The sequence below is a fragment of the Paramormyrops kingsleyae genome, chromosome 3, assembly GCF_048594095.1.
Source record: "Paramormyrops kingsleyae isolate MSU_618 chromosome 3, PKINGS_0.4, whole genome shotgun sequence".
NCBI classification, from domain to species: domain Eukaryota; kingdom Metazoa; phylum Chordata; class Actinopteri; order Osteoglossiformes; family Mormyridae; genus Paramormyrops; species Paramormyrops kingsleyae.
In genome coordinates this window covers 16,906,273-16,918,337 of record NC_132799.1, presented here as the reverse complement: position 1 = coordinate 16,918,337, position 12,065 = coordinate 16,906,273, and the positions used below count along the sequence as shown (strand labels likewise).

At 41.3% G+C, this 12,065-nt stretch overlaps 1 protein-coding gene across 4 annotated transcripts in view; it reads left to right on the top strand.

Annotated features, from left to right (window-relative positions):
• Positions 1 to 12,065, top strand: part of LOC111848818 (lutropin-choriogonadotropic hormone receptor-like) — a 30,328-nt gene that overhangs the window by 16,601 nt on the left and 1,662 nt on the right. For all 4 annotated transcript variants that reach the window (XM_072709751.1, XM_072709752.1, XM_023821136.2 and 1 more), the window contains 3 exons: positions 162 to 236; positions 10,331 to 10,519; positions 10,604 to 10,675. In XM_072709751.1, the coding sequence (XP_072565852.1) occupies positions 162 to 236; positions 10,331 to 10,519; positions 10,604 to 10,675 (336 nt within the window). The remainder of the gene's footprint in view (positions 1 to 161; positions 237 to 10,330; positions 10,520 to 10,603; positions 10,676 to 12,065) is intronic.

The following is a 12,065-nucleotide window of genomic DNA, read 5'->3' as shown; positions in this document are numbered from 1 at the left end:
AGATCAAGTTAGGCTTACAGGTAGTGGTTTTTTTATCATTATTCTGTGACATTTTTGTAACACGAGCAATATTTCTTAGCCAGAGTTAATCAAGGCAGCCTTCATTGAATGCTGAGCTTGTCTGTATTTATGTTGTGTCTCCTGCTTGGTTTCTGTCTTAGAGTTCTAAAGGGCAACAGCCATCTCAGGAACATACACACCGCCGCCCTGGAGGGAGCAGTTGGCCCGAGCATGCTGTAAGTGGGGTTAGGGCAGGAGCCCATTACAAATCGCCTCCATTATTCCATTCCCCACAACATATGCCAGATCTGCGGCCTGGTTCCCAGCTTTTCAACATTCAATGTAATGCAAAGAACTGTGAAATGAATATTTCCACTGAGAGAATTAGTACATAAAATCTGTAGAGTAATACAGACGCTTTTTTGAAAGTAGAATTGAACTGAATGTTATTTAATGGACAGCAAAACATCATCTGAAATACCCACTTTTGTTTACCAATATTAGTTGAATTATAATTTGGCAGAAAAACCTCTTCAAGAAGTGAGAAGATTCAAGGTATACAATATTTATGTAGCCCATAGGGGGCGCTGCAATCTGCTGCCACCTTACCTGTAACCACCCCACTCTAATAACCTTACTGGGATAAGAACATAAGAAATTTACAAAGGAGAGGGGGCCATTTGGACCATCAAGCTCATTTGGGGAGAACTAATAGCTCAGAGTTCTTAAAACCTTACCTAGCTCTGATTTAAAGGAACCCAGGGTTTTAGCTTCCGCTACACTAGCAGGAAGACTATTCCATACTCTAACTACACGCTGTGTAAAGAAGTGCTTCCTCAAATTTGTTTTAAAATGTCCTCCCGCTAATTTCTACTTATGAGTTCTAGTATTTAAACTAATATTGAAATAGCCATTTGGCTGAGCAGCATCCAGACCTGTTAGAATCTTATACACCTGGATCATGTCCCCCCTTAGTCTCCTTTGCTCAAGGGGTGGCTGTTTATTTCTATTTATTGTTCTTATTTCGGTCAGCGTGAGTGCTTGTCTGTCCTGTCTGTTAATCAACAGCGCGATTATTACCGACAGAGAGCTGCGGGTGTCGCGTGCGCGGCGTTTTTCTGTCCGCGTTTAAACTCCGTAACAAACACCCGCGGGGCGATTATAACTAATAACATCTAACGTCGGTATCGCTACCAAGCGTCGGAAAAGGACAGTTGCTCCTGAGCTTTGCTCGGTCGCCAGTCGGGGCCGGGAGGACATTTTCCACTTTTTTCCCGCTCCGGCAGTAGCCTGCTGTGAGGGGGTTTTTGTGGTTTTTCGACCTCCCAAGAGCAACTTCGATTTCGCCTTGTTTTTAGTTCATACTTGGTTCAGGCAGAAGTTCTTCTGGTAAGTAGTAGTAAGTTTATCAGGTTTAAAATTTTTAATAAAATAATAATAAAGTTCCGTTTTAACACAAGTAATAACTTATTTTAGTGTACTCCGCACGTTACTGCATTTATTGTTACGCAAATTAATCTTTATAGTTAAATACACTATATAAATTTACTGGGCTGGGAGTACGGGGTCATAGTGAGTTAGTTAATTATGGGGCCAGCTCAGTGTTGCGTTTGCAAGATGTTTGCCCTTCTGGACGTTAGTGTCCAGTCGGACTTCATCTGCGAGCGATGTAAGCTAGTGGACTCACTCATGGTCAAGGTTCGCGACCTTGAGGAGCAACTGGCTCGCATCCAATGCAACAGTGAGTTAGATGAGCTAGTTGATACGCCGTTTAGGGAGACGGTGTGTACGCCACTAACGGGGGGGAGGGAGAATGAAGAGCAGAGAGGTCGAGAGAGCTGGGTGACCGTAGGTCGTAGACGCAGGAAAAGGCGTACACACGTTACAGAGGCGGCATCACCTGAGGTGTCTGTGTCTAACAGGTTTCAGGTGCTTCCAGCTTTAGAGCCGGAAGGGACTGGGGAAGCAGGTGGGCCCTTGGGCACTGAGGAGCCCCCTCCCCCCAGAAAGAGGGAGGTTGTGGTAGTGGGGGATTCAATTATTAGGGGAGTAGACAGTTATGTGTGCACGCGTGATAGAGGGTCCCGTACGGTGTCTTGCCTGCCTGGTGCCCAGGTAGGAGACCTTCCAGATCGTGTGGACAAGCTTTTGGCCCCAGCTGGGGTGGATCCAGTTGTTGTGGTGCATGTTGGCACCAACGACATAGGCAAGGGTAGAAGGGCTGTTCTGCAGGATAAATTTATAGAAGTCGCCAATAAGCTTAGAAGCAGAACGTCCATGGTGGTATTTTCCGAAATACTCCCCGTGCCACGCGCAAGTGAGGCTAAGTTAGCTGAGATAAGGAGATTAAATGCGTGGCTAAAAGGATGGTGTAGGAAAGAGGGGTTTAGGTTTATGGGGCACTGGAGGACCTTCTGGAACAGGTGGGACCTGTTCAAGCCGGATGGGTTGCATCTGAACCGGAGGGGAACCAGTGTACTGGGAAGGCGTATTTGTAGAGTAGTTGAGGAATGTTTAAACTAGGGACTGGGGGGGCAGGGAGGTTAGTTAAGTATGTAACTGGGGGGAAACGGAAAGCCCAAAAAAATCATATTATAAGTAGGCACTGTAATAAGCCTACCCTTTGTTGTCTGTATTTAAACGCCAGGAGTATTAGGAATAAAATTCATGATTTAGAGGCTCTTATCTCATCGGACTCTTATGATAGTATAGCAATAACTGAAACGTGGTTGAGTGATAAGGATGGACAAGAATATAATATGGATGGTTACACATTGTTCCGTAAAGACCGTATAGGTAAGAAGGGAGGTGGTGTTGCAGTATATGTAAAGGAAATCTTGCAGGCAAGGGAGCTTACTGATATAAGTAAAAGTACGGAAGCTATATGGGTAAAATTAGATGCTACAAACTCAAATAGCCTAATTGTCGGTGTTTGTTACAGAGCACCCAATGTAGCTGCTGAGGAAAGCAGATTGTTATACAGTGATATTAGGATTATGAGCAATAAAAATGATGTGGTAGTTATGGGTGATTTTAATCTACCGGGGATACAGTGGGACATTGTTGCTGGCTCTTCTGAAAATGAACTTGAGATGGTGGAATTAGTACAGGATTGTTTTTTTACTCAGTTTGTTAACACCCCTACCAGGGGAGATGCCATTCTTGATCTTGTTTTGTCTAATAACCAGGACAGGATTGGTAAATTAGATGTTTTAGAACCACTTGACAGTAGCGATCATAACATGGTTAAATTTGAGGTTAAGTTTAGTGCCCGAAGAGCAAAGTCCAAATCAAAAATATATAATGTTAGGAAGGCTAACTTCAATTGTATGAGATTAAAACTAGAAACCGTGAACTGGATGGAGTTAAATAACAAAACTGTTGAAGAGGCATGGGAATTTTTTAAAAGCACATTATTGCAAGTACAAGAGGACTTCATACCTGTTTCTAGCAAGAATAAATCTAGGAAATTGCAACCTAGGTGGTTTAATAGGGACATAAAGTATAAAGTAAGGAGGAAAAGGGCTTTGTTCCAGAGATGGAAAATAACTGATGATGACATAATAAAGCAAGAGTATCTAAATCTACAGGCTGAATTAAAAAATGACATTAGACGAGCTAAAAGGAATGTCGAAAGGAAGATCGCATTGGAGGCTAAGGATGACGTTAAAAGTTTCTTCCAGTATTTTAACTCTAAAAGAGCTCTAAAAGCTGAAATTACTAATCTGCAGGATAGTAAGGGTCTTATAATTGAAAACGACATTGACATAGTAAATGAGTTCAATGATAGTTTTGCACGGGTATTCACTGTCGAGGACACTAGTAACTTACCAGTTCTTATTACTAATTCAACATCGTCTATAACTAATATATATATAACTGAAGCTGATGTTTTGCAAAGCCTAGCTAAGCTCAAAATAAATAAATCACAGGGCCCTGTTGGCATCTTACCTATAGTGTTAAAAGAGATGAGGGATATTATTTGCCGACCCTTAACATTACTGTTTCAAAAATCCTTATCTGAAGGTGTGGTACCTTCTGATTGGAAGCATGCCAACATAACGCCCATTTTCAAAAAAGGGGATAGAAGTAATTTGTCAAACTATAGGCCAATCAGTCTAACTTGTATAACTGGTAAAGTTATGGAGGCTATAATCAAAGAGAAAATGGTAGATTACCTGGACTCAAATAACATTTTGAGGGATAGCCAGCATGGATTTAGGAGAGGTAGATCCTGTTTAACAAATCTGTTGGAGTTTTTTGAGGAAGCTACTCAGGAAGTTGATGATAAGAAGGCCTATGATGTCATCTATTTAGATTTCCAAAAGGCTTTTGATGTTGTTCCCCACAAGAGGCTCTCACTTAAACTCAAAGCGACAGGTATTTTAGGAACTGTAGCGACTTGGATTGATAACTGGTTAACGGATAGGAAGCAGCGAGTAGTTATAAGAGGCTCGATGTCACAGTGGGCCTGCGTTCATAGTGGGGTACCGCAGGGTTCAATTTTAGGACCACTTTTGTTCCTAATTTACATAAATGATATAGACACCAATATATACAGTAAACTGGTGAAATTTGCAGATGACACCAAGGTGGGTGGTGTAGCAGATACTGAACTAGCGGCTCAGCAGCTACAGCGGGATCTTAATTTAATTAGTGACTGGGCTGACACCTGGCAGATGAAATTTAACATAGACAAATGTAAGGTACTCCATGTAGGGAGCAGAAATATAAAGTACAGGTATTTTATGGGACCTACTGAAATAAAGGTAGCTGATTATGAGAAAGACCTTGGTGTGTATGTTGATGCTTCCATGTCTCATTCTCGCCAGTGTGGGGAAGCAATAAAAAAGGCCAATAGGATGTTGGGGTACATCTCCAGGTGTGTGGAGTTTAAGTCAAGGGAGGTAATGCTAAGATTATACAATTCCTTGGTGAGACCTCACCTAGAATATTGTGTACAGGTTTGGTCACCATATCTTAAAAAGGACATAGCGGCCTTAGAAAAGGTGCAGCGTAGGGCCACAAGAATGATTCCTGGTCTTAGAGGAATGTCATACGAGGAAAGGTTATTTGAGCTAAATCTGTTCAGCCTCAAGCAAAGGAGACTGAGGGGGGACATGATCCAGGTCTATAAGATTCTAACAGGTTTGGATGCTGTTCAACCGAATAGTTACTTCAGCATTAGTTCAAATACAAGAACTCGTGGCCATAGGTGGAAATTAGCGGGAGAACATTTCAAACTGGATTTAAGGAAGCACTTCTTTACACAGCGTGTAGTCAGAGTATGGAATAGTCTTCCTGATAACGTAGTGCAAGCTGAATCCTTGGGTTCCTTTAAATCAGAGCTAGATAAGATTTTAACAACTCTGAGCTATTAGTTAAGTTCTCCCCAAGCGAGCTCGATGGGCCGAATGGCCTCCTCTCGTTTGTATAGTTCTTATGTTCTTATGTTCTTATGTTCTTAAGGCTAAACAGATTCAGCTCAGCTAACCTCTCCTCATAAGACATTCCTCTAAGACTAGGAATCATTCTCGTAGCCCTCCGTTGCACCTTTTCCAAGGCAGCAATGTCCTTCTTAAGGTATCGTGACCAAACCTGCACACAATATTCTAGGTGGGGTCTTACCAAGGAATTATATAAATGTAACATCACCTCCCTTGAGTTAAACTCCACACACCTAGAGATGTGACCCAACATTCTATTGGCCTTTTTTATTGCTTCCCCACACTGGCGAGACTGGGACATAGAAGCATCAACATACACACCGAGATCTTTCTCGTAATCAGCTACCTTTATTTCAGTGGAACCCATAAAATATCTGTACTTTATATTTCTGCTCCTTGCATGGATTACCTTACATTTATCTGTGTTAAATTTCATCTGCCAAGTATCAGCCCAGTCGCTAATTAAATCCAGATCCCGTTGTAGCCTCTCTGCTGTTAGATCAGTATCTGCTACATGACCCACCTTGGTGTCGTCTGCAAATTTAACCAGTTTACTGTATGTATTGGTGTCAATATCATTAATGCAAATTAGGAACAATAGTGGTCCTAAAATTGAACCCTGCGGTACCCCACTATGAACGCAGGCCCACTGTGACATTGTGCCTCTAATAACTACTCGCTGCTTCCTGTCAGTTAACCAGTTTTCAATCCAAGCTGCCACAGTTCCTAAAATCCCTGCAGCTTTGAGCTTTAGCAAGAGCCATTTGTGGGGGACAACATCAAAGGCCTTCTGGAAATCTAAGTAGATCACATCGTAGGCCTTTTTGTGATCAATTTCACTTGTATCTCCCTCAAAGGACTCAAGTAGATTCGTTAAACAGGATCTACCTCTCCTAAATCCATGTTGGCTATCCCTCAGAATGTTATTTGCATCCAGGTAATCTACCATTTTCACTTGGATTATAGCTTCCATTATTTTTCCAGTAATGCTAGTTAAACTGATTGGCCTATAGTTTGCTGGATTACTTCTATCCCTTTTTTGAATATGGGTGTTATATTAGCATGCTTCCAATCTAAAGGTACCACACCCGCAGATAACGAGTTCTGGAATATTAAAGTTAAAGTTTGGCTAATAATATCCCTCATCTCTTTTAAAACTATAGGTAAGATGCCATCAGGGCCCTGCGATTTATTTATTTTGAGTTTAGCTAGGCTTAGTACCACATCAGCCTCAGTTATACATATATTGGTCATAGACGACGCTGTATTCGTACTAATTGGTGGTAAGTTACTTGTGTTCTCTACTGTGAACACCTGTGAAAAATAATCATTATACTCATTTACTATATCAATTTCATTTTCAATTATAAGGCCCTTACTATCCTGCAATTTAGTGATTTCAGCTTTTAGAGCTCTTTTGGAGTTAAAATATTGGAAGAAACTTTTATTGTTAACCTTAGCCTCCAATGCAATTTTTCTTTCTACATCCCTCTTGGACAGTCTAATGTTATTTTTTAACTCTACCTGTAGACTTAGATACTCCTGCTTAATTTTGAAATCATTAGTTATTTTCCAATTGTGGAACAGAGCCCTTTTCCTCCTGACGTTATTCTTAATTTCCTTAGTAAACTACCTTGGTTGTCGTTTCCTAGATTTAGTTTTGCTGGAAACAGGTATAAAGTCCTCTTGCACTTGCAACAATGTGCTTTTAAAAAATTCCCATGCCTCTTCAACTGTTTTGCTATTTAACTCCGTCCAGTTTACAGTTTCTAGTTTCCGTCTCATAGCATTAAAGTTAGCCTTCCTGACATTGTATACTTTTAATTTCGACTTTGCTCTTCTGAAACTAAAATTAACCATGAATTTATCCATGTTATGATCACTACCGTCCAATGGTTCTAAAACCTCTAATTTTCCAATCCTATCCTGGATAAGCTCCATGTCACGTGACCAGATAAGCAGTTACTGAAAATGTAGGGAGCAAAGTAAAGTAAGGTTTTTGCCCATTTTGGTGAATGGTGGTTGCCGGAAGTAAACGCTTTTTTATGGGGATGTACACCATTATTTGGTACAAATAAAGATGGATACACATGTTGTATTCATTTTGTTCATTTCAGAAAATGTATTGTAGGTGGGCTATCCCACCTCTGTGTGATGTCTCCTGTAAATTGACAGTAGCAGTGATGTGCAATCTCTACCCCGGGTCCACAACTTTTACAGTCATCTCTCCCTCTGGTCGATCCCCACCACTGACCACCCCCCCCCCCCCCCCCCCCCACCATCCAGCTCCTTCAAATCAGTATACCTGGGATGTTTGGTATTGAATGAACAGATTGACTTTAATATTACCCAAGAAAAAAGCTAGTTTATATTTAAGAAATATTTTATCCAGTATAGCTGAAATACCAATTGGATATTACACCTCCGGAGAGAGCAGACCTTTTGTCAGCATATTTCTGTTATTTTTTAAAAATTATTAAATATTATGGAAAACTCACTCATTACCTACAAACCATGCCTTTTCCCTAGATAACCAGTTTTATTTAATACCACGTTTATACTCAGATCAATATCTACCATGTTGCTGCTGTATATAAAGGATGTATTTTGCTCAGAAAATAAGGAAACTACCGTCTGTAAATAAACTCTACAAAAGGAACAGGACAGTGTTATGAATAGATAATCCTAATCCCTGACTTTTGGTCCTTTTTGCTTGAAATAGGCCTAATTCTTTCCGTATACTTCTTTTATCAAAAACGCTATGATTTCCTTTTATTATGCATGAAGATGTACAGTAAGAACATGCTACAACACGCTACTACAAATAAATTCCACTTGTCAAGTCAGTCGCAGAAATCTGTCGTGCAGTCAGATATCTCAGATACGTGGTTGTGGTTGTATTGTTGATGTTGGCAGAACTGCAAATTAAGTCACCACAGCGTAAAATTAGACTGTACTACGTTAAAAAAAACATCCTTCTAACTTTGATCAAGTGTTTTAATTACTAGGCTATTGAATGGCATAATTAATTTCATAGTTGTAAAGGTCGTGGTGTAGTCTCTGCATTATACAAATAATCGATTAGCTAATGGTCATTTAATAATGTACTTAATGATGTCAGCCTTTAATAGGAATCAGTGGGCAGCGTGGTGGTGGTGGTGGGGGGGGGGGGATTACAGTATCTCAACCTACTTATGGGTCGATCTGTAGAATTAGATGGGAAACAGGGAGGCGGGTCGCTAGCTTTGTGAGCTGCGATCCGCTGCGGGAGCGAAAAACAGCTGCACTCCGCTCATGATTTAGAAGCTTCGGGCAGGTCAGTCAGGCTTACAGCTGGAGTAAATAGCACTAAAATGGGACAGAAGAAAGCCGGTAATGAGATACAGCCAATTATTGTGTGTATTTGGGAGACTTATATGACCCTGTAGTAAAGTTCCTGTTTTGGAAGCCAAGTAGAGAAGTAAGTAGAGGTGATTTCCAAGGTAAAAGTCTATTAACCGGGTTAAACTAGAGCATTCTAAGATATTGCAGTCAGTGTCCTGACTTTTCCGAAACCTGGACAACACTGGCCGTTTGAAGAAGACTGTAGTTGATACTTTATTATTAGTTTACAGATCGATTCGAAAGTATGAATTGTATAATTGTTTTATATATCTCAACCCTGGATAACAGGTCCCGTTCAGCTTATTAACTCTCTATATTAAAAATAAGCACATAACAGAATTTTCTTTCAACAGTCATTAAAAATAATTGGGTAGAGTGAAAGCATGCCTGATCTCCAATAACAGACAGCAGGAGTTCGCTCTGCCCTTCTTTATCATGTTTTTTAATGAAATATCCCGTGATGTACGTGTGAATTCCTTGGTTGGTGGTGTGCGGATCTAGTCGACTCTGCAAGATTTTTAGTATTGCAAGCCTGTATATTAAAAGCATTCATAAATTATTGCCTTTTCTAATCTTTTCTGTAAATTAAATCTCCAGGGGCCTGTATCATGAAGCAAGATTTGTTGGTTATCTAGATAACTTGTAGGATTTAAGGAACCCCAGTTTAAATGGACTTTATATTCGTTCACTTACATATAGCCCTGACTACACTACCTTTGATCTGATACAGGCCCCAGGAGTTAATGAAAAACCAAAATTCAAGCTACGCAGTCAAATTTCCTTATATGTTGTAATTAGTTGATAGATCTCTTACAAAATATTGTGATAAGTCACATCACACCCTAATCTTTAATTAATAACCACCAAGACTCATCTCGTGCTTCATCTGTCACAAGCGGGTCATCGGCTGTCTTTCTTCCGCCATTGGAGTTTGGATGTACAAAAAGGAATTAAAACCTCACCACAGCTTTTGAAACATCAAAGTAGTATTTTTTGTTGAAAAAAGCCAGAGTGGTCAGTATCATATGTACACACTGTAGAGACCAAATATAATCTGATTTGTTTTAATAAGGATTAACCCCCCGCCTCAAAGGTATCTAATTACACCGTTTGGCGATCCATTACAAGTTAATGAAGTGTATCAAAGACTTTTTCAGTTTCATAACCTCTAATTAAAAACATCCTTTCCGGACTATATCCCTATTCAATGTTTTAGATGTTAAATACACCCAGTAAAGCACAGTAAGAGACTGTGAATGGATGAATGTACTTGTCCAAAATCAATACAAGCATGGAGTTTCCTGTATTTAGAAGTGACTGACTTTCCAGAACACTACATTAGGCAAGATGCAGCATGATTGATGTTAAACTGCCTTGACGTTTATGGTTTATGGGAGGATTAAAACATCTCTTTCATGAAATAAAAGCAAGCGACAGGAGAGGGATTAGTAAACACAGTTAAACCATGTCAATGGTCCCATCGCATGCTTGCCCCTCAGGGATGTGTCCTCCACGCCTCTCCGCATGCTCCCGGCCCATGGGTTGCTGGAGGTGAGGGTGCTGGCTGCCCGCTCGACCCCCGCCTTGAAGACCCTACCACCCCTGGAGAGCCTGGCCAATCTGCAGGAGGCCCAGCTCACATACCCCAGCCATTGCTGTGCCTTCCACACCTGGAAACGACATCACAGGTACCACAGGGGTGTCTGCGGAGTCCTGGCTGCCGCTCACATGACTTCCCGCTCTTCAATGCCTCTCAACCACTTTTTTTGTAGAGACAACGCTTTCCTGCGGGAGTTTGGGAAGCTGGCCATCCCGTTCAGCAGCGACAGCCTGCAGGGAGTCATGTAAGACTTCATCTTCCTCACAGAGTCACGTTTTCAAGCTTTAGGAGCAACATCCAGACCTCAGAGGAGCTCAGAAAGCTTCCCCGGGCAGCACGGCACAGAGCAACACTCTGCCCAGCCTTCACCCTGCCCAACACACGTCACCGGCAGTCAGCTGTTCATTATAAAATGTACCCAATGCATTAACAACATACTTAGTAACATTATTTATAAGCATTAATTCTTGCAATTGCTTGCCTGAGTGTACAGTCGTGGCCAAAAGTTTTCAGAATGACACAAGTATTGGTTTTCACAAAGTTTGCTGCTTCAGTGTTTGTGGATCCTTTCGTCAGATGTTTCTATGGTACACTGAAGTATAATTACAAGCATTTCATAAGTGTCAAAGGCTTTTATTGACAATTACATTACGTTTATGCAACGAGTCATTATTTGACTCCTACAGTTCGCCCTGGCGTGCTGTCAATCAACTTCAGGCCAAATTCTGACTGATGGCAGCCCATTCTTGCATAATCAGTGCTTGGAGTTTGTCAGAATTTGTGGGTTTTTGTTTGTCCACCCGCCTCTTGAAGATTGACCACAAATTCTCAATGGGATGAAGGTCTTGGGAGTTTCCTGGCCATGGACCCAAAATGTTGATGTTTTGTTCCCAGAGCCACTTAGTTATCATTTTTGCCTTATGGAACGGTGCTCTATCATGCTGGATAACCAATCACCAAACTGTTCTTAGATGATTGGGAGAAGTTGCTTTCAGAGGATGTTTTGGTACCATTCTTTATTCATGGCTGTGTTCTTAGGTAAAATTGTGAGTGATTCCACTCCCATGGCTGAGAAGCAACCCCACACATGAATGGTCTCAGGATGCTTTACTGTTGGCATGACACAGGACTCACCTTTTCTTCTCCAGACAATCTTTTTTCTGGATACCCCAAACAATTGGAAATGGGATTCATAAGAGAAAACGACTTTACCCCAGTTCTCAGCAATCCAATCCCTGTACCTTTTGCAGAATATCAGTCTGTCCCTGATGTTTTTCTTGGAGAGACATGGCTTCTTTGCTGCCCTTCTTGACACCAGACCATCCACCAAGAGTCTTCACCTCACTGTGCGTGCAGATGCACTCACACCTGCTTGCTGGCACTCCTGAGCAAGCTCTGCCCTGGTGCTGCCCTGATCCCACAGCTGAATCACCTTTAACGAGATGGTCCTGGCTTCCTGGACTTTCTTGGGAGCCCTGAAGCCTTCTTCACAACAACTGAACTTCCCTCCTTGAGGTTCTTGATGATGATAAATGGTTGATTTAGGTGCAATCTTACTAGCAGCAATATTCTTGCCTGTGAAGCCCTTTTCGTGCAAAATAATGATGACTGCACGTGTTTCCTTGTCGGTAACC